The 27,077-nt window shown below is 46.0% G+C and overlaps 1 protein-coding gene across 1 annotated transcript in view; it reads left to right on the top strand.

Moving 5' to 3' along the window:
* CUNH3orf20 (chromosome unknown C3orf20 homolog) overlaps window positions 1-24,106 on the top strand; it is a 61,165-nt gene extending 37,059 nt beyond the window's left edge. Inside the window, exons 11-15 of the mRNA XM_006907170.1 lie at window positions 9,855-10,158; window positions 12,284-12,391; window positions 13,591-13,733; window positions 23,244-23,378; window positions 24,010-24,106. Of these exons, the coding sequence (XP_006907232.1) occupies window positions 9,855-10,158; window positions 12,284-12,391; window positions 13,591-13,733; window positions 23,244-23,378; window positions 24,010-24,106 (787 nt within the window). The remainder of the gene's footprint in view (window positions 1-9,854; window positions 10,159-12,283; window positions 12,392-13,590; window positions 13,734-23,243; window positions 23,379-24,009) is intronic.
* The last annotated feature ends 2,971 nt before the right edge of the window (window positions 24,107-27,077 follow it).

The following is a 27,077-nucleotide window of genomic DNA, read 5'->3' as shown; positions in this document are numbered from 1 at the left end:
GGCAGCAAGGGGGCTGGGAGGGGTTCATGTGGGAATCTGGAAGGCAGTTCTCCCTCTCCAGAGGTGACAGTGAACAAGAGTGAATAGAACCTGTAAAAATCCCCTTTTCTAGCCTTTCTTCTAGTACCAGGGACCCTAGAGAGGATGCTGAACAGCAGAGCACTGAGCAAAGGAGGCAGTTTTCGGCTACTCCAACAGCTGTCTTATCTAGAAAGATAGACAGCCTGAGTTTGGGAGCTTGGGAAGCTGTAAGGAGGGGCCAGTAGGCAAGGAAACTTAGGTGCCAGGCTTTCAGCATTGCAGAGGCTAGTGGTGGCAAGTCAAAGATGGAGGCTATTCCAAATGTATAGGCCTGTCTGAAGAATAAAGAAGTCAAGTTAGAATGGGAAGGGGAACAGTTGCTGAGACCAGGCTGAAGAGGTGAATTTGACACATAGGACAAATGACTAAGACCAATATTCTTCTGAGAGGAATATTGGCCTGTGGTTGAGAGATACATGACCTAACAGGGAGGGAATGGAGAAGGAAATGTTCCTCCTTCCTTCCAAGTCTCCTACTGGTACCCCCACTGGCAAACCCGACCAGAGTTTCTCAATGCCTATGCAAGGAAATGCAAATATACTGCATTTCTTTCTGTCTGTCTGTCTCTCTCTCTTTTTTTTTGGCTTAAAAGTTATCGTTGTTAATATCACTGTTCTGCACTTGTTTTTTTCACTTAATATATCTTAGAGATTGTTCTGTGAACCTCTTGTGACCTTTTCGGTGTTTTCTACCTAATATCCATGTCTAGATGTTTCATGATTGATTTGCCCAATCCTTTGTTTCCCATTCTAAGCGATGCTGAAAGCAATAACCATATATATTCATCATTTCATATTTGTACAAATATATCTGTAAATAAATTTATAAAAATGGAATTGCCGGACCAAGGGTTATGTATTTATAATTTATGAGATGGCACCAAATAAATCTTAAGAGCTATACCACTTTACATTCTTATCAGCAGACTATGTTACCTTAGTGTAGTTTTATTTACATTTATCACATCGTAAGTGAAATTGAGCATCTTTTCATAATTTTTTTCAATTTTTCTTTGTGGTAAAATACACATAATATATTTTGTCATCCTAATCATTTTTAAGTGTACATTTCAGTGGTATTAAATGCTTTCATAATGTACAGCCATCACCACCATCTATCTCCACAACTCTTTTCATCTTGTAAAACTGAAACTCTGTACCTCTTAAACAGTAACTCCCCATTCTCCCTTTCCTCCAGCCCCTGGCAACCACCATTCTACTTTCTGTCTTTATGAGTTTGAAATGGAATCATACATTATTTGTCTTTTTGTGACTGGCTCATTTCACATAGCATAACGTCTTCAAGATTCATCCACGTTGTAGCATATTACAGAATTCCCTCCTTTTAAAGACTGTACAATATTCTCTTGTATGTATATACCACATTTTCTTATCCATTCATCTGTCAGTAGACATTTGGGTTACTTACACATTTTAACTCTTGTGAATAATGCTGCTATAAGCTTGAGTGTAAAAATATTTTTTTGAGACCCCACCTTAAATTCTTTGGAGTATATACCCATGATAGATTTGCTAGATTATATGGAAATTTTATTCTTTAATTTTTTGAGGAACCACCATACAGTTTTCCACAGTGGCCCTACCATTTTACATTTCCACCAACAGTGCACAAGGGTTCCAGTTTCTGCACACTTGTTCTTTTTTGATAGTAGCCATTCTAATGGGTGTGAGTTTTGATTTGAATTTTCCTGATGATTAGTGATGATGAACATCTTTTCATCTACTTATTGGCCATTTCAGTATCTTCTTTTGAGAAATGTCTATTCAATCCCTTTTCCCATATTTAATCAATTGTTTGTTATTTTGTTGAGTTTTGGAAGCTGTCTATATATTCTGCATATTAACTCCATATCAGATATATGATTTGCAAATATTTTCTCCCATTCTGTGGGTTGCCTTTCTATTCTGTGCATAGCACCTCTTGTTGCACAAAATTTTTGTTTTCACAAAGTCCAATTTGTCAATTTTTGTGTCATATCCGCAAAATCATTGCCAAATCCAATTTTGTGCTTTGGCTTTTCTCCAATATTTTCTTCTAAGACTTTTATTATTTTAGGTTTTACATTTAGGTCTTTGATCTATTTTGAGTTAATTTTTGTATGAAGTGTTAGGTAAGGGTCCAACCTCATTCTTTTGCTTGTGGATATCCGGTTTTCTTAGTACCACTGTTGAAAAGACTGTCCTTTCCCCATTGAATGGTCTTGGTACCCTTGTTAAAAGTCATTTGACCATATATGCGAGAATTTATTTCTGCAGTCTCTATTCTGGCCCATTTGTCTATATGTCCGTCATTATGCCAAAACTACATTGTTTTGATTACTGTTGCTTTGTGGTAAGTTTTGAAATCAGGAAGTTTGAGTCCTCCAACTTTATTCTCTTTTTTCAAGGTAGTTTTAGCTCTTTATGGCCCTTTACAATTCCATATGAATTTGAGGGTTGGCTTTTCCATATCTGGAAAAAAGGAATTTTGATAGGAGGAAGTGCATCAAATTTATAGATTACTTTGGAAAGTATTGCCGTCTTAACAATATTAAATCTTTCAATACAAGAACATGGAATGTCTTCCATTTATTTAGGTCTTTTAAAATTTCTTTCAACAACATTTTATAGCATTTACTCTGTGAGCTTTTCACTTTTTATATTTATTCCTATTTTATTTTTTTGATACTATTATAAGTGAAATTATTTTTATAATTTCCCTTTCAAATTGTTCATTACTAGTGTATAGAAATATAACTGATTTTTGCATGTTGGTCTTTCATCCTGAAAATTTGCTGAGTTTGTTTATTAGCTCTAACAATTTGTGTGTGTGCACATGTGTGTGTTTTAGGATTTTCTATATATAAATTATATAATCTGTCAACAGAAGTAGTTTTACTCCTTTCTTTCCAATTTAGTTGGCTTATATTTCTTTTTCTTGCCTAATTGGTCTAGCTAGAACTTCCTGTACAGTATTAAATAGAAATGGTGAAAGAGGGCATCCATGTCTTGTTCCTGATCTCTAAGGGGTAAAGCTTTCAGTCTTTCACAATTGATTATAATATTAGCTGTGTTTCATAAATGCCCTTTGTCATGTTGAAGAAGTTCTCTTCTTTTTTATTTATTTTATTTTCTTAATTTATTTTAATTTTTTATGCATTTTTTATTAAGTTTATTGAGGTAACATTGGTTAAAAGAAGTTCTCTTCTAATCCTAGTTTATTGAGTATTTTTATCATGAGAGGGTGTTGAACTTTGTCAAATGTTTTTTCTCCATCGACTGAGAGGATCATGGGTTTTTTCTCTTCATTGTATTAATGTGATGTATTATAGCGTATAATCCTTTTAATATGCTGCTTGATTTAGCTTGCTAGTATTTCATTGAGAATTTTTGCATCTCTATTCATAAAAGATATTCATCTGTATTTTTATTTCTTTTTTTTTCATAGTGTCTTTATCTGGCTTTGGTATCAGGGTGATGATGGCCTCATAGACCGAGTTAGGAAGTTATTTTTTAAGTGAGTTTGAGGACAATTGGTGCTCTTCACATGTTGGTAGAATTCACAAGTGGAGCCATCTGGTCCTGAGCTATTCTTTTTGGGGAGGTTTTTGGATTACTGATTCAATCTTCTTACTTGTTAAAGGCTTATTCAGATTTTATATTTCTTCTTGAGTCTTCTTGAGTTTTAGTACTTTGTGTATTTCTAAGAATTTGTCCATTTTATTTAGATTATCTAATTTGTTAGTATACTGTTCACAATATCTTCTCATAATCCCTTTTAGTTCTGTAAGGTCAGTAGTAATGTCCCACTTTCATTTTTGATTTTAGTAATTGGAGTCTTCTCTCTTTTTTCTTAGTCAGTCTAGCTAAAGATTAGTCGATTTTGTTGATCTTTTCAGAAAACAAACATTTGTTTAGTTGTTTCTCTATATTTTCTATTCTTTTTTCTTTATCTCAACTTTAGTCATTATTAATTTCTTCCCTCTGCCATCCTTGGATTTAGTTTTTTCTACTTTTTCTAGTGTAAATTTAGGTTAGCTTATTGAATTGAGATCTTTTTTCTCTTTTAATACATCTCTCTCTGACTATTGCTCTCAGTGTATCCCATAAGTTTTGGAATGTTGTGTTTTTGCTTTCATTAATGTTAAAGTGTTTTCTAGTGTTCCTGTGATTCCTTCATTGATCTATTGTCTATTTAAGAATGTGTTACTTAATTTCCACATATTTATGAATTTTCCAGATTTCCTTCTTTTTAATTTCATTCCATTGTTTTGGAGAAGATATTTTGTATGATTTAATTCTTTTTTAACTTACATAAACTTTTTCATGGGTGATTATTTGGTCTATTCTGGAGAATGTTCCATGTGCTCTTGAGAAGAATGTGTATTCTGCTGTAATTGGATTAAATAACCTGTTATGTATGTCTCTTAGGTCTAGTTGGTTTATAATTTTCTTCAAGCTGTCTCTTGTTTATCTTTCATCTAGTTCTGTCCATTATTGAAAGCAGGGCATTGAAATAGCCAACTATTATTGTAAAATTGTCTATTTCTCCCTTTAATTCTGTCAGTTTTTGCTTCATATATTTAGGGGCTGTATTGTTGTATGCATATATGTTTATAATTGTTGCATTCCTAGAGATAGTGACCCTTTTCTCAGTATATAATGCCTTATTTGTCTCCTGAAATAATTTTTGACTTAAAGTCTATTTTTGTCTGATATTAGTTTAGCCACCACTGTTAATAGTTAATTGCTATTTCCTTTGAGTTTGTTTCATCCTTTCACTTGCAACTCTGTTGTGTCTTTGAATCTAAAATGAGTCTTCTGTAGAAAGCATATAGTTGGATCATGGGTTGCTTCCCCCCCCCCCCATTCTGTCAATCTCTGACTTCTGTTGAAGATTTTAATCCCTTTATATTAAAAGTAATGACTATTAAGGAAGGACTTACATTAGCCATTTTGCTATTGGTTTTCTATAATCTTATATTCTTTTTTCCTCTGTTCCTCCATTGTTGACTTTTGTGTTTGGTTCTATGTACGTGTGTGTGTATGTATCATGGTGTGATGGTTAATTTTATGTTTCAACTTGAATGGGCTAAGGGATAATTAGGCTAAGTATAAACATTATTTCTGGGTGCATCTGTGAAGACATTTCTGGAAGAGATTAGCATTTCATTTAGTTGACAGTTTAAAGAGATTTGTCCTCACCAATATGGGTAGGCATCATCCAGTCCACTAAGGGCCTGAATAAAACTAAAAAATAAAGAAAGGGCAAATTCCTTCTCTCTCTTCTTGAGCTGAGAAATCCATCTTTTCTTGCCCTTGGACATCAGAGTTCCTGGTTCTTGGGTCTTTGGGACCCAGGACCTATACAGCAATCTCCTGGTTCTTAGGCTTTGTCCCTTGGAATTACACTATTGGCTCCTCTGGTTCTTATGTCTTCGGACTGAGATTAAATTATACCACTGGATTTCTGGTTTTCCAGCATACAGACAGCAGATTGTGGGTTTTCTTGGCCTCCATAACCATGTGAACCAATTCCCATAAATTTCCTCTTACATATATTTCTATATATTCTATTGTTTCTGTTTCTCTGGAGAACCCTGACGCATACATACAGTTTTGATTTCCTTCTCATTTCCTTTTCTGTATATATTTTTAGTTATTTTCTTATTGGTTACTCTGGGGATTACAATAACAATTTAATTTGAATTAATACCAATTTAGCTTAATAATATACAAAATCTCTGCTCTATACAGCTCTGTACCCCCACCATGTTCTTGTCACAAATTATATCTTTATGAAATGTGTGCCCAACTAACATGAATTTATGATTATTATTTTGTATATTTGTCTTTTAAACCATATAGAAAAAAAAACAAAGGAGTTACAAACTAAAAAGATAATAATACTGGTTTTATATTTACTTATATAGTTACCTTTACCAGTGTTCTTTATTTTCTCATATAGTTTAAGTTACTGTCTAGTATTCTTCCATTTCAATCTAAGGACTTTCTTCAGCATTTCTTGTGAGGCAGGTCTACTAGTGACAAACTCTCTCGGCTTTTGTTTATCTGGAAATGTCTTGATTTCTCTTTCATTTTGAAGGATAAATTTGCTCAATATAGAAATTTTGGCTCATTTGTTTTTTTTTTTCTTTTAGTATTTTAAGTATGTCATCCCACTGCCTCTGGCCTCTGATTTTTCATGAGAAATTGGCTGTTAATCTTATTGAGGATCCTGTGTATGTAATGAATCACTTTTCTCTTGTTGCTTTCAAGATTCTCTTTGTCTTTGTCTTCCAACAGTTTTATAATTATAATGTGTCTTCATGTGGATCTCTTTGAATTTGCCCTACTTGATGCTTATGAGCTTCTTGAGAAAACTCAAATTTGGAGAGTTTTTGGCAATATTTCTTCAAATATTCTTTCTGCTCCTTTCTCTCTTGTCCTCTCCGAAATCCCATTATGTGTAAGTTGGTATTCCTGATGGTGTCCCACAGGTATCTTAAGTTCTATTAACTTTTCTTCATTCTTTTTTCTTTTTGCTGGTCAGATGGGTGATCTTAAGTGTCCCATCTTTAAGATTGCTGATTCTTTTTTCTGCCTGTTCAGATCCGAGGTTGAATTTTTCATTTCAGTTATGGTACTTTTCAACTCTAGAATTTCTGGTTGGTTATTTTTATAGTTTCTATCTCTTTATTATTGAATTCTCTATTTGTTGGGACACTGTTCTCCTGGTTTCCTTTAGTTCTTTGTCCTCAGTTTCCTTTAGCACATTGAACATAGTTAAAACAGTTGACTTAAAATCTTTGTCTAAAAAGTCCAGTATCTAGATTTCCTCAAGGAGAGTTTTTCTTCATTTCTTTTATCCTGTGAATGAGCCATACTTTCTTGTTTCTTTGTTTCATAAATTTTTGTTGTTGTTGAAAACTGAACATTTTGAACATTATAAGGTGGTAACTCTAGAAATCAAATTCTACCCTCTCTCCAGGGTTTGTGGTTGTTGATTATAGTTTGTAATTGTTTGTTTAGTGATTTTTCTACACTACTTTTATAAAGACTGCATTCTTTATTATGTGGTCACGGAAGTCTCTGTTTGGTTAGCTTAGTGGTCAACTAATTAAATTTGACAGAGACTTCCTTAAATAGTTGGAACCAAAAAACAAACAAACAAACAAAAATAAAAGTCTCCAGCCTTTGCAAATAGACTCTTCCATGTTGGAGTACTCCTTCAGTGCTTTTAGCCAGGCTATTTAAACTCTGCTTTAGCCTTCACTTTCCACTTGCACAGAGCCCAGAGGTCAGCTAGAAGTGTTCTCAGGCCTTTTCTAAACATGATTCTAACCGTGGGAATGCATGTACCCCTTTAGATTCTCTGGTATACATGGAACTCTTTAAAGCCTCTATTCTCTCATGTATTTTTTTCCCCAGACTCTTTCTTCCCAAGCTTTTAGTCTACCTGCTGTTTGCACTATCTGTTATTCCTTGCACTAGGAGGTTGTGTCTGGTATATTTCCCTTTAAATGCTATTAACAAATGCTGCCCAGGAGGCTGTTCCATTACTGAGAAAGTTCCAAGGTGGGCGAAACAGAGGCAGGCTCCTTCGCCAATCCCTCAGGGAACCTCCAGACAGGTCAAACCACAGAACCACAATTTCTTGAGAACAAAGTCCATAACACTTCTGGTACCAGCAAGCCTCACCAGGAACATGGGCTGCCATTCCCATGGATGCCACCAAGCTGGGGAGTAGGGGATGGTAGGTGGGTTCCTTAAAATATCATAACACTCTCTTACCAAAATTTAGTAGTTTCTTTCTTCACTAAGTATTTCTTTGATTGTTGTAGAGCTCTGATAAAGTTGATTCTGACAGGTTTTGCCAGCTTAATTGTTGGTTAATGAAGGGACATAGTTTAGGAGTTCACTACTCTGCCATTTTCAGTGACGTCACTTCTATTTTTTTATAATTTAAAAAATTATTTCTGTATATTTTTCTGTGAATTTTGTGTCTACTTTTTTGTCCATATTTTATTGGGTTATTAACTTTTTCTAATTCATTTACAGTTCTTACATAGTTGGGAATCTAGTCACTTGTCTGTGATAGGAGTTTCATATATTTTTCCCAGTCTATCATTTGTCTTTGGTCTTTGCTTGTGATGATTTTAACAGTCAGCATTTTGGGATTTTTTTCTTTTGTGTAGTTAAATTTATCAATTTTTTTTTCTATCATGACTTCTGGAATTTTAAGTCTTAATTATGAAAGGCCTTCCCTGCTCCAAAATTATAAAAATGATTCTCCCTTATTTTCTACTAGAACTTTTTTGGCTTAATTTTCCCACATTTAAAACCTTGATCCATTTTGGGTTTATCGTTGTGTAAGTTGTGATTAATAGATTCGACCTTTTCCTCCCCAGATATTCAGGCTCTTGAACAAGAGATAAATTCTTAAGTTTGTTTAGCAAGTATTTATTAGTATCAAATAGCCTTTGAAAAATTCTGAGTAGTAAATTACTTGCGTTGCTCTTGTTTTAGAATGACCCAGTTTCTAATCCGGACCCTTACCACTTAATTACCATAAAAACTTGGGCAATCCATTCACCCAGGGGGAGCCTTGTGTTCCCTGATTTATAAATGGTGATAACACTTTCTGCCTAGCCTATTACACAGGTTATTACAAAACTAGCCAAGACAATGTCTATACCAAGGGCTGAGGGTGCTCTAAAATGCTAGCAACAATGTAAGGTTGTAGTAATGATAAGAATAAAATTATGAACTCATGGAACTTATGCTCTATTGGGATGGCGAAGTGCAATTGCCAAAATAAATAAGGAACATGTAGAGTGTGTTAGATAGTAAGTAATGCTCAGGAGGAAAATGAGGCAAGGAAGTGGAAAAAGTGTTGGGGGTAGAGGGATGCAATCCTGAATGGCACTGTCAGAGAAAGTCTTACTGAGAAGGTGGCATTTGCATAAAGACATAAAAGAGTCAGGAAAATGAGTTGTGTGGCTAGCTGGAGAAAAGGCAGAGCTGGCAGAAGGAGCAGCAAGAACAAAGGCCCTGAGGTTGAAGATTAAGCCATGGCTAGAGTAGGAGGAGCTCAATGAACAAAGGTAAGATGTTGGAGAAGAATAAGAGAGGTTAAGAGGATAAAGAAGGGGACCAGAGTGTGTACGGCCTTGAAGGGCATTGTAGGGACTTTGGCTTTTATTCTGTGAAAGGTGGAAAGCCACTGGAGGATTTCAAAGAGAGCAGTGACATGATATGACACAGATTTTAAGAGGATCCCTCAGTCTGCTGGGATAGACTGAAGAGGAAGCAGGGGAGAAAGCAGAAGACCCATTAGGAGATACTTGCAGGCATCCAAGCAAGAAGTGATGGAGACTTGGACCATATTATAGGAGTGAAGGGCAGGAAAAGTGGTGGAACTCTGCATCTTTCTTGAATGTAGAGCAGACAGGCTTGCTGATAGGTTGGATGCAGTGTGGCATGTGAGAGAGAGAAAGGAGTTCGGGATGACTCCAAAGTTTTTGTTAGATGGATGAGTGAATGAGTAACTTGTTAATCCCATTTTGCACCTGAGGAAACTGAGGCCCAGAGAGTTCAGGGGACCCATCGAAGTCAGTGCTGTACATTGATGGCAGAGACCAGGCTAGAACTGCTGCAGCCTAGACTCTGCAGCGGGGCCTTTGTCCATGTGAAGACAGGGGCTGGGCATGGGGAGGGAGAGGGACCTGTGCTCCACCTGCTGAATGCCTGCCCACTTGCTCCTCTTTGCAGAGAGAAGGCACAGGAGGCACGCAGCCCCACCAGGTGGGCAGCCTCACCCTCTGACTGCCCACTGGTGCTGCGGAAGCTCATCTGTAAGGAAGACATCCGCGCTGGCTGCAAGTGCGTAGTGAAGGCACCTCTGGTTTCTGATGTGGAACTGGAGCGCTTCCTGTCGGCGCCCCGGGACCCCAGCCAGGTGCTGGTATTCGGGATAGTGTCAGGCCAGAATCCCACCAGCACGGGGCAACTCCAATGGCTTCTCAACACACTCTACAGTCACCGGCAGCAGGGCCGTGCCTCGCCTTGCATCCAGGTGGGTCCTGGTCCCAGCAGCAGAGGTCCTTGGGTTTGGGGATTGGTAGGCGAGTGGGGGAAGACCCCCATGGAGGACTGGGACTGGCTGAGCACCTGGCTGAGAGGTTGCTCCTCTACCTCCGCACACTTCCTATTGTTTGCATTGCATTTTTCATCCCTGCTTCTTTCTCTCCTTCTCGTGGTCCCGTCCCGGGTTAAATGTCACCACATCAAGGTGAGTGCCTTTTCTGAGCGTGAGACAATGTCAGGGTCCTGTTGTTTTCTTTCAGAGCACTCACTGCAGTTTGTGGTAATATACTGGTGTGAGTATTTAGAGCAGAGCCTTACTCACCACTGGATCCTCAGGGCTCAGGAATGTTTGTAGACAGTGACCAAGTACTGTGTGCTGGTCCTGTGCCAGGCCCCCACCTCCACTGTCGATTCAGACACAGCCCTGGAGGGGCTCCCAGTGTGGTGGGGCACTAACTACAGCATGCCCCCATGAGGGCCATGAAAGGACAGCTGTGGGCATGTGGAAGCTGGGGAACAGGGACTGCGCCTCTAAAGGGCTGGAGAATTCCCCAAGATGAGAGGGTTTTGGCAGGTGGGTGAGTGTTCCTGGCAGAGCCAGTGGCCTGTGTCAAGGTGGACAGGGGAAAGGCCACTCAAGGTCCCAGTTTGTTGTGGTTAGAGTCCCAAAGTTTGATCGGTCGTGGCCACCTCATCGCTGCATAGTGGTTTGAGTCCCAAAGTTTGATCGGTCGTGGCCACCTCATCGCTGCGTAGTGGTTTGAGTTCCAAAGTTTGATCGGTCGTGGCCACATGGAACCCAACCCCACCTCGTCACTGCATAGTGGTTTCTAAACCCCATCATCATCCCGAGTCAGCAGCTGTTCCAGCACAGTTCAAGGGATGGCCCTATCTCCAGACCAGCTAGAGCAGAGGTCTGGGAATAGGGAGCATGAGAGCTTCCAACCCACCTGCTGACTTCCTTCAAGCCCTCTTCGCCCTGGTCTCCTCTCAAATCCATTGTTTTGTCCTGTCTCCCCTTGGCTGCAGTCCCAAGTTCTGAGGTTTTGCGTACACCCTGGGGACACCCTCTCAAGCCCTCCTTCCAGGAGTGCTGCTTCCCTGACCCTGACATTCTCACCCTCAGGCCTGCCCCCAGCCAGTGCCAGGAGTTGGCATTGGAACCTTTCTGATCAGGTATCAGAGGCTTTTTTCTAGTCTCATACATTGAAACCACATGTGTTTTAAACTTAGAGTTGACTTTAGTTTAAATTGGAACTATTAATTGTTCACTAATAATTGTCTGTAAGCACAGGAACGCATGGCAGTGCAGCCCAGTCATGATCAGTATGAGCCGGGACAGGGCCTGGCCTGAGCTGGCAGAAGGCCACAGTGGATGGGCCCCAGGGTTGGGGAAGTGCAGAGGGCAGACTCGGATGGTGGTTTTGGGTTACACTGACTCTGGTTCCACCACTCGGTGTCTTAAGACAAACATTTCCTGATGTTCTCTTGCTCTGATAGCTAGAACACCAGGTGTGATTCTGAGTTTCACACTGAAAGTTCAGGTGGGACAACTGTAGGCACCTGAAATAAAAGACACATAAAACCAGAAAGCATCAGATTAGCTATATTAATGGATCCATAGCATCTAGAAAGAAGGAGAAGGAAGAGAACAGTTTTACTCTGGATTGATTCGATTCAGAGGAGTTAAAGGATTTAATGACTGGGAGGTGTCCAAAGGGGCAGCCAGCAGTGGGGTAAGGGGAGAAAGAATCCTGGATATGGGTACACCCAGGAACCCAGTTTCTACATTCAAATCTCCGCAGGGCTTCTCTCAGGCTGAGGGAACAGGCACGTTCCACAGACCCAAGAGGGCCAGTCTAGTAGTAGATGTCACATGGTGGGGGCAGTCGTCTCTGTGACAGCCTTCACCAATAGAGGCTGTCCGGAGGCATTCTCTGGGATGGCCACAGGAGCTGTGTGTACAGGGCTAAATGGCCTCTTAGAGCCGGAGCTGGGAGAGGGTATTGTATGGGGCTCCAGGACTCAGTGGGAACCTGGCCTGACTGAGAATGTGGGAATCTCAGTGCGTCCTCTTGGCACGTGGGGGTGACAGGCACTCATTCTCTCGGCAGTGCCAGCATGACCCCTACCGCCTCCTGCAGTATGACCTGGACAGCCCCCTGCAGAAGACCCCGCCCCTGCTGGTGAAGAAGTATGCTGTGGTGCAGGGGATGGTCCTGGTGAGCCAGAGCCCAGAGGGGGACTCACCGCCAAACACCTGCCACCCCAGTCTCCACAGCTCCTCCCCCTGTGGAGTCACAGATTGGGAGGAGGGGAGGGGATAGGAGGGAGGGCCAATGGGATCCTCTCCCAGCCCAGGCTGAGGCCCAGAGAGCAGAAGGACTTACCAGAGTCACCTAGAGCATAAAGCTGAGGCTGGAGCCCGGCCTCCTGTCCCCAGCCTGACCCCACGTGTCCCCCATCTCAGGAGACTGAAGGGATTCTTAACTGGAAATCCAAATTCTCTTCATAAGTTTAATTTAAATAACTGTTTACTAAAAACATTGGGTTGTAAACACATATATATTCATTGTAGAAAATTTGGAAAATACATTTTAGAAAGCGGTTACTTCATCATATCACCCAGATTGCCTCATTTGTTCACGCAACAAGTTTGTACCAGCACCTGCTCGGTCCAGCCTTACGGGAGGCCCCGGGCCACCCCCACGCTGACGTGTTGGTATCTGGCCCTTTCAGTCTTTTTCTGACTTTGGGGTCCTGCTTTTTTAATTAAAATGATATGAGCATTTCCCCGTGTCTTATAATCGTTTGTAACACCTGATTTTTAACTGCTGTGTTGAGTCTGTCATTTTATTTTTCTACCTGTGCCACTTTTGGGGGCCTTTTTAGATTATTTTTATTTATTTATTTACTTATTTTAGTCAGGACAACACTAATGAATATCTTTGCACAACAAGTAGAGAACCTTTGGACGGGTCTCTACTTGTTGGAGACTGACACGTAGAGGGTGGGGGCACAAAGAGCTGTAGGACAGGATCCCTGCCCTCAAGGGACTCCCATCCTATGGGCCCAGCTGGTCAGTGCATCAGAGTTGGTTAGAAGCAGAGCTGGCCAGCTGCCTCTGAGCAGGAAAACACCCTTTCGGCCCCAGGGTTCTGGAAAAACATGTGTGAAGAGCTAGTCAGTCCGGCAGGGGGCAGAGGCTAGGGTGTTGGGGCTGCCCTCTGACCCGGGTGGCCTGGGTCGGGGGTGTTGGGGGACAGGCTCAGCCACACTCAGGGAGGGTAATACACCTTCCCTAGCCACCAAAGAAAGGCCTGGATCTGGCAAAGCTCTGAGAGCCCGTGGCCCTGTCCTGAGATTCAGTGCTGGTGTGCTGAGGGCCTTTCTTCTCTGTTTCCTTCCTATCTGTAAGCAGATGTTCGCTGGCGGGAAGCTTCTTTTTGGGGGCTGCGTTTTGAATGGATATGGCTTCAGCAAGCAGAATCTGCTGAAACAGATCTTCCAGGCCCGACAGGACTGTAAGATGGGCTACTTCCTGCCAGAGAACTACAAATTTAGGTAAAACAGGAAAAACTGGGACGGTGGGTGGTGGGGGGGGGTGTTGCGAGAGCGGGGGGAGGGGAGGGAAGAGTTGGCATTGTGGGAGGGGCTCTGGTGAGTAAAGTAGGAGTGAGGTGAGGAGGGGGCAGAGATGGGGACCATAGCCTCAACCTGCAGCCTACAGTAGAAGCTGGCATGGGAGGTCTTCACAGGTGGACAGGGCAGGAATGAGAGCAGGCGGTGGGGCGAGGAGGCGGGGAAAGGGGTGAACAAAGCCATGCTTTTGATTTCCTTGGGGCACAAGCTTGGGAAAAGGGCCCTCTTGGAGAAGGAAGACATAGGATTATTTGCCCGGTGCTAGTTTCTGTAGGAGAGATAATGAAGACAGGGGTTTGGGCAAGGGCCCCTGTGACATTCTTGCCTTTTGTCCCATTGCACCCAACCCCATCCCATGCTGTGTGCGATTCCAGTCCAGCTTCTGCTTCGTTTACCAGCATAGCCACATAGACAAGGGTCATTCAAAGAGTGATCTCAGGACCTTGTAAAAGGAAGTAGCGTGGCCTGGCTTAAGTCAGCCTCTCAGCCTCTGAGCTCAGGCTTTTCAACTGGGTGATGCCCATCTGCTGAGCACTGCCAGGGCCCCGTTTGGGTGAGATGAACAAAGATAGGTCTCTCGGTTCAAGAAGCATACTGCCCGGTCCAGGGAAGGAGCCTGGAGGTCATGAGGTTGCTGAAGGCTGTATTAGGAAATGGGACCAGATTCTAGAATGTCTGGGCCTCATGGTACTGTGGAAAACTGACTGGTTCAGGGGTCTCGAGATGAGGCTGAAGCCCCTGCTCTGCTCTTTACTAGCTGGGTGACCTGGGCCAATCTGTTTGCCTTCCTAATCCTCACTTTCCTCACCTTTGAAATGAGGGTAGTAATGCCCACCTTGCCATGTTGTTGTGAGAAACTTACGAAAGCGTGTTTCCTGAAGTGGTTTGTAAACCTGCCCACAGACGTGGGCTTGCCTTCGACTGCACTCCCACTGCACTGAGTCCGGCAGCCCCCATTCCCACCAGGCCCCTCACACAGCTTTCTAGGAAGGCGCAAACTGAAGATGAGCCGAGGCCAAAGAAAACAGGCAAAGGCATTTTCAGAAACATTCAGAAGGCCAGTCTGACTCTTGGGGGTGTGTAGATGGGGAGTGTGTGTTGTCAAAAACTAGTTACAAAAAGACACAGATCTTATTTGGCTTCTACTGTCCTCAAATGAGGATGGCCTTTAATAAGAAAGGGCAGCCTATGCCTAAGACAGGCGAGGGGCCAGGAGAAAGAGGCAGTGCGGACTGGGCAAACCACTTACTCTCTGTTTACCTCAGCAAGAATAAACATAGTTTTACCTGTATTGGGTTGTGAGGATTAGATGGGTCAATATATGTGAAGTGCTGGCACATCACTGGCATTTACTTAGAGATTATAAATTACAGTTGTTAATGTTGTTGTTGCTGCTGCTGCTGCTGCTATTACTAAAATGAGTTCTGGGCTCCTAATTTGTTATATCCAAGGTTTCTGAAAGGACTTTTTCAACAATTTTTGAGGAATGGTAGAGAAAGAATCAGAAAACTACACACATACATACGTACATACATGCACACACAGATGGTTTAGGTTCTTGAAAATGGAAAGGGGCAGATTCCTGAAACTATAAACCAGTAGAACTCTTCCTAATTGTAGAATGGCTTATTAGGTTGACAGTTTAAAAACACTTAAGGAAAAAGGGAATGGAATCTCTTCAAGAAAATGTTTCCATAACAACAGTTCTGTTATCTACATCTGTGTAACTAACCACGCCAAGTTTAGTGGTGCGAAACAACACAATTGTTTGTTATTACCGCCTCTGATAGTTGGGAAGCCAACTGGGCTAAGTTCGTTGGTTCTTCCTTGTGTAGTCGAAGTCAGAAGTTGGCTGAGGCTGGAGTCTTCTGAAAGGCCTGCTCACTCACACAGCTGGCGGTCGATGCAGGCTGTCAGCTGGAATACTTATGCGTGGCCTCTCCACGTGGCCTGGGCTTCCTCACAACATGGCGGCTGGGTTCCAAGAGCAAGGTCCCAAGAGAGCCAGGTGGGAGCTGCGTTGCTTTTTATGATTCATCGTCATGAGTCATGTAGTACCACCTTCCCCTGCATGTGAGTCCCTAGGACCACCTCAACTTTAAGAGAGAGAAGCAAGACCTCACCTCTTGATGGAGGACTGTTGGAGAATTTGTGGACACGATTTAAAACCACCCATGGACCCCATTTCCTCTTCCAGCAGGGCAGCTAGATCAATAGCAAGAGGCTCACTGTCAACCTAGATTGTTTGGATTTGGAAAGACACTGGGTAAAAGCTCTTGATGTCCTCATGGACCAGATGGATAGACGTGGCTCAAGGGTAACTGCTTGTTCAGCCACACCCAGTGGACGGTGATCAGTGGCAGCATGAAGGGCAGACCTCTGGCAGCGCTTGGCCTGTGCACATTTTTCCTAAATATGCAAGTTGGATGAGTACATGGGAGGCTTGCTGCTCAGCTGTGCCTTTGAGTGGGAGAAATGACCGAATAGAGGTGTACAGTACACTCAGCCACCAAGAGGTGGTTCAAGAGAGAGAACAAATGATTACCTTTAGGTTTGGAAGGTTTACAGTCAGTGGATGTGGACATCCCAGCATGACAGACTATTATGCTGAAAAAAAAATCAGAAGGCAGAAGTATCGGTGTGTAATGCAAGGGAGGTGTAGCGCCTGGAGTGCAAATGTTGCATTTCTGGGTCTTCTGTTTCAAGAAGGATGTTTGCAGACAGTTTTGCATTCAGAGCTAGGGATGTGGGTGGGGCTCACCATCCTTTGGTAAGAATCATGTCTTCCTCACCTGGAGTTTTAATCTGTTTGCTTTTATATAGCTGTGGTAGGGAGGGAGGTAGGGGGAGGAGAGACAGATCAGCAGAGTAAACTAAGGGAGGGAGCAGAGCTGGGAGCTAGATCTGGAAAGGCTGGGACAGTCACTGCACTAGGGGTACTTACACCTTCTCTTTCCTCAGAGGAGCCGGCCACAGAGACAGTCCTCAGTCTGGGCATGGGGTCTGTGAGGACACTGTGGAGAAGCAAGGGCTGTGAGCAAGGAAGAAGAGCTGGGTCTGTCTGTGGCTAGTGACGGAGCTTGGTTGCCCAGGGAGACAGGGCTCCTCACTGAATCCTTGAGCTCCAGCTTAGATTGGAGTGGGCCCCTGCCTAGCAAGTAGACTAGTTGTGACAAACAGAGCAGAAGAGTAGGGGTAGGCCAGGCCAAGGGCAATTGGGGGAGGCTGTGGGGCCACCAGTAAGGCCCCAGACTCATGAAGGCCTGTGGGGCTAGGGTCTCCTAGAGACAGCTCTGCCCTGAGGAGCACCATAGAGTTGAGAAGGGACTGTAGGTCTCTTTGCATGTGTTAAGCTATGCCAGCCCAGAGGGCTAGGTATCCTGTGTCACATGCCCTACAAACTGCATCTCTCTTCTCTTTTGTCCTTCCCTCACCCCGGGGCCCAGCACATAGGAAGCCCTTGGGAAGCGTGCAATGAATAATGACCTAGGGCTAATTTCATTCCATCCCAGGGTGTCAGAGGTTAGGTCAGAAAGAGGAAGGGCTGGTTGACGGAGTGCCGATAGCTGCCTGCCAAGGTCATCAGGCTGCCCTTCACATACCTCCAGTGATGGGAGGCTCTTTCTCTCCAGAAATGGCTCCCTTTTTCAGCATAAAAGTCATGCCACTCCTTCATTTTCCGAGCAACTACTATATGCCCAGCCTTGTGTTCTGCACCGGGGATTTGGAGGCAAATAAGACCTTGAACTGCTTCACCTTAGCTCCCGGCTAAGTGGGCAGCAGCCTGAAAGGACAGTGAGAATACACAGGGGGCGGCATCTTGAGGAGGTGGCTGCCTTGCGAGTCTGGGCTGTGTCCACCCGAATGCTGGGCGGCTGATCTTCCCCACTTCCTCATTGGCTTGGGGAGTCCTCATCATGGCCAAGCGTGGTCATGTTGTTATAGGCCTGCGATCCATGCCTGAGAGCAGAGGCACACTGTGCTGTAGTGGGGACCAGGTCAGGGCAGGATGTGACATGGGGGTAGGTGGGCAGGGACAGAGGGCAGGAAGGGCTGGCCAAGCAGAGAGAGCAGTGAGACAACCCCAACCCCTGACTCCGTCCCCCCCGCCCTCCACCTTTCTCAGGAACAAACACCAAGAAGTTCTATATGCCAGGAGCCCCTGGAGGGGAATGATGGGGATGTGGGCCATGTTAGCTAGAGACGAGATAGGGCCACCTGATTCTCGCCAAGGCAGCCGTCCCTTTTCCAGGTGCAGCCGGGACTGTGGGGGCTTTGAGTAGCAGGGCGGCCTGGGCAGTTTTGTGAAGAAGGGCCCCTGTCTCTCTCTGGAAGAAGCCCTGGAGGAGCAAGGCTGTGGGAGGCTGGAGCTTTTGACTCACCCTCAGTGCTGGGACCTTTAAGAAAGGCTGGTCTCCATAATCCAGGGCCAGAGTTCATTCACAGAGCAATGAGACTGTCCACTACTAGCTGGTGAACTACACAGGTATGAATGCACCTCCTTTGCCATCACAGCCTGGCTCTGGCGGAGGCCTTGTGAGGCCTTGCAGAGATGCCCCTCCCTGTCCTGGTTGCACACTATGCTATGCAGCTTTCACCTGGGGATCCTTTCCCTGCACCCCACTGGATTTGACTCCATTTCTCCATTAGCTGTGCTTTGAGTTCCTAAGAAATGCCAAGCCATGGCCCATCCTTCTCACTGCAATTTGCCAAGCCCAAGCCCAGGCAGTCTAAAGAGAACCACTCCCAGGGACTGCTTTCCTGCCACCTCTGTGTCCCCAGGACTTGAAGGGGTTAGGGGAGGCAGCCCAGTCCACACCTCAGGGCCACAGAGCACAGATTCATCCTGCTGTCACTGCAGTTTCTGCCACCTGGACCTTCCTTTGCCATGCTGCCCACGGGGCCGGCTTGGGGCCCAGCACAGAATGGTAGAGCGAGGAGCATGAAACCGTATAATCCAAGCCCAGCTGCTGGCGATATGGGAGATTGGGAGGAGGTGCCCCTCGCGTACCCCTCCCACTGGGACAGGGAGCCAGTGAGGACAGGGAAGCGCCCTGCAGAGGCAGGGTGCCAGGCCATGGCACAGACATGGCTTCAGACATGTCACTTTCTCTCCCTGGGCCTCAGTTGTCTCTCTCTGGGTTGAGGACATCATTCTTTCAGGACCATTCTTAGAGGAGTGAGTTGAGAGAATCAAAAGCTGTAAGAGAAGACGCATTCTGTAATGACAAAACGTGTACCCTGTAAACTGCAAAGCTCTGTGCAAACTATAACAGGCCCAGTCAACCACAGAGCACCTTCCAAACTGTCTGGAAATCTACAGAAGACAAAGTCCTTTGTAAAGTGCCACACATCCAATAAATCACCAAGGGCTTTGGAAGCTGCGATGTGCCTTGTAACCTGCAAAACATCTTGTCAAGTGCTGCGTGCCCTCTGCCCAACCTGAGAGATGGACCTGCTCCGAAGCACTTTGTAAGCGGGAAGCCCTGTAAAGTGCTTTATAAACTGCAGTGTACCCTACGCCCTGTAAAGCACTTTGTAAACCACAAGACACTCTATAAATGATGAAGTGCCTTATAAACTGTCAAGTGCTCTGTGAAGTGCAGAGTACATTACAGGCTGGAAAGGCACAGTGCTATGTAAATGCCTAACACCCTCCCCATAGGCTTAGTAGACTATAAAGTACCATCCGTATGTGAGGGGAAGCTCTTCACAGTTGTGTCACTTAGTAACACTCTTACCTCTCACCCACCTGAGAAGAGGCAAAGGGAGGCTGAATGGGAGCAGAGGCGAATAGGCAGGGGAGGGCTGGGGCTTGGTGTCAGGAAGCCTAGGTCTCTCCTCAGGTCAGCTGTCCTGGGGGCACACGCCCTCCTCAGCTGACCCTGCCAGGACCTCTTTGAAGATGGGGATAGGAAGAGTGGGCCAGTGCTCAGGGAGGAGCCAGCCACTTCCAGACCCTCCCACAGTGATGCTGCTCTGAGAGAGGCACTCAGCCCTTGCCAGCTGCTTACACCAGCATCCTCCCTCCACCCCAGGAAGCACACCTGGAGCCTACCTCCCAAGGCCTTGCTTACTCTGTCCTCAAGTACTTCAACTTGCAAAAGAGGGGTCAACCCGGGCCCTTGGAAGAGTGTGTGAGCTCTGCGTGTTTACAGGGACACTGCATGGCAGAGCTGGCCCTCGAACTTCCCTCCCTGTCCTAAGTTGCCTCCCCACCTCCACAGCCAGGCAGCTGGTCCCTAACTAGCCGTGGCAGTTCTCAGCACAGCTCTGGTCCAGCTCCAGGGTTTTGTGGCACTGTGAGCCCGTTGCCGACCTGCTCTGTGTGAAGCCACTCTGTTAGAGGATCCAGACACATGTGAGGCATAGGCCAGGCCTGGTGGGTGAGATAAGACCTGTCAACTCGTGGAGAGGAGAAAGTAGAAGCCTGCAGAATGAGGCAATGCCCAGGCTCTCCATGCATTATGAGGTGACTGCGGACCAGTTCATGAGGAGTCCTGGAAAGACCTGTTGGAGCGGGGACCCCTGCTGAGGGGTAAGCAGGCACTGGCTAAGCAGGGAAGGGCATGTTGGGGGAGCTTCTGTGACTTGATCATACAGGCAGTGGGTAACTATTGAAGGTTCTTAAGCTGGGGAGTAGCTTGATCAGAGTGGGCTTTAGACTTATGAACCTGGCAGGGACTGGGTTAGGGCTAACTAAGAAGGACATAACAAGTTTGTCACAGAAGCAGTCGCTATAGATGAGGGCAGTTTTAAAGCCACCTCTGTCCTGTACTGGGGGCCTGAGTGGGCTGAATGGAGAGAGGTTACCTTCCTGAAGTAGAGCAGGGGCTCAGAAACGGGGCTGCCTTGATGTCATGGAAAGGTGGGCTTCATGTCCCTTAAGGGCCGGCTCTTGCGGACACTTTACTGAGTATAAAGGTTTTTGAAATTTCTGGAGGGGCCTGCTGCAGGCCCCTAGATGGCCTCCTCTACTTATGCTTGACCAAAGATGACCTTGACTTCCACCCCTAGATCATTCTTCCAGGGAAGCACCTGGCCTACTGTCACCAGGAACAAGAGTGTTCCTGTTACCCCAGCAGGATGGCCATGTGGCCCCACTGTCTTAGTCACTCATGTACGTTCCTCTCATGTCTCTTCCATTTGGTTCATTTGTTCATTCACTCACTCATACCTACTGAAAGCCATGCCAAGTCCTCCCCTCAGGTGATTGGTGGCAGATTCGTAGAGCTGTGAACTCAGCACCATGATAAGCAGTGGAGCAAATCATTCCTTTTCAAGAGTTCAGGGAGGGCTTCCCACAGGAGGTGACACAAGAACTTGGCCTTGAAGTATAAGTAGAGGCCCAGTAGAAAAGGAGAGGGAAAAACACTCTCGGCAGGGCTAGGATGAACAAAGACAAGGCACACGTTGGGGACCAGAGAGCAGGATAGCTGTGGATTTAGTAGTGGGGGCTGCCAAGAGGGCTGTTAGAAAAAATGTGCTGGTGGTTTGTGGTCAAATTCAGATAGGCTTTGAGCTGGGCATCGCTCCAGGGAGTTGGGGCTCGCCCCTGCAGAAGTTTGGGAGCCACGGACTGGCTTTAAGCGGGAGCTACAAGGCCAGATCAAGGAAGATAAGCCCTCAGGCAGCAGCATGGACACTGAGCAAGAAAGGGTGAGGCTAGAAGCAGAGAGACCAGGTAGGAGGCCCTGCCCTGGAGGGGCCACTGCAGACTAAAGAGCAGGCTGCAAACTCAGAGCCCCGTGCGTGCATCTGTTCCTAGAGTCTATGTCAGGGAGTAGGTGCTCAGTAAATACTCATGTTGTGAGTGAATGAATGAATGAATGAATGAAGAAATTTAGAGAGGCTATGCTTCTTTCTGGGCTCTAGAAAGTACACTATGCCACCCAGAGAGCTCAGGGACCTCCTCCCCATCCACCCTGGTCTGGGGCCCTGCATGAGGGCCGGGGAGGAGCCTTTCAGCCTGGCCCTGCCCCTACATGGCTCACTCTGCTACCCCTTCCCCTGCCCTCTGGGAGTATTGGAGATGGATGCCAGTGCCCCTAGGCTCAGCCCAGACACCTCCACAAGCCACCCAAGGAACTCACTTCTCAAAGGGCTTCAGGTAGGCTTTTGCCCTTGTCTCCGTTGCAGTGTTGCAAGGGGTCACTTGGACTTCGTGTGCGTGTTCTCCCCATGGGAAGGGGTAGCAGAGTGAGCCATGTAGGGAGGCGTTATTTTGACACATGCAAATATTGTGAAATACCCAGATTATGTGACCCTTTTTGGTATTTCTCCATTTTTTATTTTTCCGGGGTCCTGAAAATGATGAAAGAGACCCGCTCTCCCTTCTCCCCTTGTGTTCTGTCTCTTGTCTCTGAAGCGCCCTGCCCTTAAGTTAGTCACATAGCAGGGACTCAATAAATACGAAGAGACTGTGAAAGGGCAAGCCTTGTCTCTGCCATGAACCGACCAGGTGTCATCCAGCAAGCCCACTCTCCTCCCTGCTTTGGTCATTAAAATGGGAACCCTGAGCTGCCCGTCTCCCAGGGCTTCTGTGATGCTCAAAACCATCTTGTAACCCAGAAAGTGTTTGTAGACCGTGAATGGCTTCAAAGCCTTGAGCTGTGGCACAAAGGTGAGGAGTGACCCTGAGTGTTTACTAGTTTCTTAGGGCAGCCATAACACTGTTCCAAAAACTGAGTGGCTTAAACAGAAATTTATTGTCTCGTGGTTCTGGAGGCTCGTAAATCTCAGATGAAGGTATGGGAAGGCCAGGCTCTCTCTGAGCATGCTAGCAAAGGACCTATTCCAGGCCTCCAGATTCGAGTTGTTCCTGAGCTGTGGCAGAATCACTCCAGTCTTCGCAGGGTACTCCCCTTGTGTGTATGTCCACACGTCCCCCTTTTTATAAAGATACCAGGTATATTAGATTGAGGCCCAACCTATTCTGGTATGACTTCATCTCAACTCTGTATCTGCAATGACCCTCTTTCCCACATTCTGGAGTACTAGGGGTTAGGAGGACTCCAATATGTAAATTGGGGGTGGGAGGTTGCGGGAGGCGGGGGACACAACCCATAACACTATACATGATGACTGATTTGCCTGGCCTCCTATCCTCTCTCCTTTGCTCTCTTGATGAAGCCCTCCCGCCCCCACTGCAGGCCTCTCCAGTGGCCAGTGCTGAGTATACAGATGTTATGGACACAGAGTTAGGACAATCCTGACTTTAAAAAGAAGCCAGGGAAGCCGACCTCCAGTGAGTCTCTGGGTCCCCAGGGGGTCAAGTCCTCCTTTCACTCACCCTCTAGAGAAGCATCTACACCATTTTCTCTCCAGGAACTAGAATGTTAAAGGGACAGCTCCCAGTGAGGGCTGATGCCCAGGCATCTCCAGCTCTTGGCCTCCACCGAGCACTGTCTTCCCTTTCCTACACCCCTACAGTGCTTCAACCTCCATCCAGGGCCTGGAAGACCCTGACTCAGTCAAGAGAGCAATGTTGGAAGACATCCAAGGAAGCTTCTCCTCGTTGAACACGTGGGACAAGATGGAGGAATCTTCCTCTGAAGCTGAGAAGAGGTAGGTGGCCACTTTAGCCTGGGGCTGAGGGGCCCTCCTGAGGTCAGCACAATGAGTATGTCTCACAGCAGGGCCCTTGGCTCTGCCACAGGCCAGAGGCCACATAGGGCTAAGTGACCTTGGGCAGTCATAATCCCCTGGGCACAGGTCATCTCCAACAATCACTGACCTCTGGCCCACTTTATCAATACGATGTCCGGTTTGGTGTTGAGGCCGCTCTCTGGAGCTGCTGGCAGTGGTCTGGGTGGTAGAGATCGACGCCTTTGGGATTGGAGTCTGCAAACTTTGTAGTGAAACCCACAAAGCCTAGACCCATCTGTCTGAGAAGAGTAGAGACTACTGGCTGTCTCCCTGCCAGAAACTTCCTAGACCTTTCAAAAGTCCACTAACTTGGCTGTGTTCATTAGGAAGTGAAAAATCAAATATTTCTCATGAAGATAGAAAAGCAAAACTGTGAGCACCTAGAAAAGTCACAGGTGCTGCTGGGACCCCCAGGTTGGAGTGGCACCCAGAGGGCCTCAGCTGTGCATGGCGGAGGACCACATCCACCTCAGCTCAGCTCGGAGCTCTGTCCAGACCAGGACTCTCATCCTATTTCTCAGCATTTGCTTCTCTCCATTTTGATTTTTAGGATGAAACATCCTGATGTGGAGCTGCATCCTCACAACAAAACTAGGAGGAGCAGCAGGAAGATAACCACCTGGAAGAAACTGGCCTCCAAGAAGTGACGCAGCCCCTCGGGCCCTCAGCCACCCAGAGCAACAGGCCTGGATGTGGCTCCTTCCACACCCAGCCCGCCACCCTGTCCCGCCTCCCAGCCCTACCCGCTTTCTCTGAGCCTCTGTGTAATAAACAAGTGTACCTCCAGCCTCTGGGTGAGGCCATGGGCGAGGCTGGCTCTGCAAGGCCAGAGGACCCCCAGCAGCCCTGTTCCAGGCCAAGTCTTTGGAAACTTGGTTCCTCCGACCCAGAGCTTCCCCTGTGGCCAACGAGGTCAGCCTGGGACTCTCACGCTCCCAAGGAAACAAACTTCTCCAAGGGGGCCGAGCCAAATGAGATATTAACCCTGGAGGTGGCGGGGGGCGGGGGCGTCTGAGATGCAACTAAACTATGCCCTCCTCCCCTTCACTGGGTAGGGAAGGGCTTAGGCTCTGGCCCAGGTGGAAATCGGGGTGTGAGAGAAAAGAGGGGGAGGGGGGACACAGAAAGAGAAAAGTGGAACAGAGGAGAGAAGAGGAAAGGGAGAGATGGGGAGATGAGATGATGAGGAGGGAAAGACCGGGAGGGAAGGGAGCGGGAAGAGAGAAATGTGGAGGAGGACGAGACGGAGGGAGAACAAAGGGCAGGTGGAAAGAGAAGGAGAGGGCCGTGGAGTGGGACTGAAGAAGCAGTGACAGGCCACACCCAGGGACGCTTTGGTGGCACCTGGAAAGCCAGAGTCCCTGGGCCCCCCATTTGCTAATGTCCCCATTTAGCCCAGCCTCAGTGCCTGACCTAATAGGCCTGAAGATTCCTTACCAGCATCAGGGGCCCAGAGATGACAGCCCCTCTCGTGTGCTGACACCGCCCTGGTGGCACTTGAGAGGGACAGATGGTACAGCAGCTCTGGGCCCACTTGTCGGAGGCTCCCAGAGCCACCTCCCAGGAGGAGGGCAAGGACCTCATAGGTCTGCCTTGTTTTCCAAGCCCAGAAAAGACTTCAGGCCCTGATCTGTGAGTGATATTCAGTGACATACTCTACACTTAACTGCTTGTGCTCCCTTTGTAATAGATGCTTTGTTAATCTGAAATTGTTGAGGTTTCATTGTTATCCTTTGTATCATTCAAAGGCTTTTTAAAAAAGTTATACATTTGTCCCCTAGAAATGAATTTGAAATAACATGCTATGTTCGTAAGCCTGCATCCTTTCATACTTAAGGGGCTTGATATTTGTTAGGTGTCCTGGGCGTCCAATGACTCTCCCCACCTCCCTGTCTGAGCACAAGGACACACAAGGACCAGAAGGCAAGGGGAAGCAAGTTCCACCTCTGTCCTGGCATGCAGGCACCTTCCGGCCCCTCAGGCACAACACTGCAAAGGTTGGAAAGAAGACGTTGCTCACCCTCTTACCTTCCACCCTGAATTCAACGTTGGGCCTGCTCGCTCAGCCGTCCATGTCCACAGCTGCATGCACAGGGAGTACAGACCTATCTCTAAAGGGCACGCCCTGTCCCAACCCAGGTACTCGCCACCCTGAAATGAGCTGAATGTGAGCAGGGACGCCTCCCACTGATAGGACAGGGCCCAGCGAATGTCCAATGCTACATAATTAAATTGTTCCCTGGGGGAGGAGGGAGAAAATGAGAAGCTCCCTTCCCCATGAGAACACTAGGAGAGAGGGATACGCTTCACCCTTGCAACACCACCCTCAACAAACCAGGCACGATGGAAAGGTGTGAGATTATCTGAAAAAGTCAAACTCTTGACGAAAGTAGCTGGATTTTATCTTTAAGCTCCCTTCTATCATCTCTTTTCTTAGATTTAGGGAAGTCCAAGGCTTTCTAAAGCAAAAAGTTGTGGCATGACTCCAGTGGAAGCTCCAGAGATGGCAAAAACATCACACACACTGCTGCCATTAACTCCAGGCCCTTCCAGGCATCGTTAATCAATAGCAGAGGTCTCAATCTAGGTGATGCCTCAGAAACCATCTTCAGCAAAGGTCCAGGCAGCCACTACCAATCAACTACTAATCTTTGCCAGACATGGAATAGTCCTCTCCCATACAAGGGTCTCAGTTTTTAGGAAGACTTTTTGGAGGCAGTGAGGGTAGAGTTAGAGCCAGAGCCTAGAGGGTAGGTCTTGTTAAGACATCTCGTTGTGTGCTACCTGTGCCAGCAGGAAAGTAAAAGGTGATCTGATTACTCACCTCCCAGGTACTTAGCCTGTCAAGGGGACATGTAATGCTCAGTAGCCCCAGGACTGAACATTTTGTTCAGACTGACCCAGCAGAAGGCTCAGGAGGGGAAGACTATACATGAATAGACTCAGAGTCAAAAAAAATTAAAACTAGAAGGAAACCCAGGGATTAGAGTATCTAATCTCTCACTTTATAGTGAGTGAGGCTGAGGCCCTGAGAAAGGAAGGGACTGCCAGAGGACACACAGTCAGCACATGGTAGCGCTAAGTAAAGTGCCTGCTGCCAAATCCACCATCTTTCCTCCACTTCATTCCTCTGTGTGGAGGTGGACCTAGGGCCAGAGGAAAGGGGAACCAGGAGGGCAGTGAGACGAAGATAAGACTTTCATTCCCAGCTGTAGTATGGATTAAATGGCCTGGAAAAAAAATCTCATTACAAAACACACAGAAATATCGAATAACATAAATCAAATGCTGTTTTAATTACATATTGGCGCTCCCAGGTAGTGAGGAAAGTCTTCGAGGGCTGAAAGAGGATGTGAGAAACCAAGTGGTAAGCAAGCACTAAAACCACAGTGGTCCAGAGGCTGTTTTGTTCATCCCAGTGACCCAGAACCTGGGCTTTAATGGCTGTAGGAGACGTGAGACAAAACTTTGGGCCTGAGTAAGACACTAAGCTTTAAATGAGGCTGCCAAATGTAAATCTGAGACCCTTAATGCATACAAACTGACAAGGGAACTTGAATGTCTCACTCAGTCTCAGAGAGAAATGTTTTGGTTAAGGATCCTTCTGACAATGTATAA

Source organism: Pteropus alecto, unplaced genomic scaffold, assembly GCF_000325575.1.
Source record: "Pteropus alecto unplaced genomic scaffold, ASM32557v1 scaffold92, whole genome shotgun sequence".
In the NCBI taxonomy this organism is placed as follows: Eukaryota; Metazoa; Chordata; class Mammalia; order Chiroptera; family Pteropodidae; genus Pteropus; species Pteropus alecto.
The sequence above is the reverse complement of the archived record's forward strand: the minus strand, read 5'-3'. Positions and strand labels throughout refer to the sequence as shown.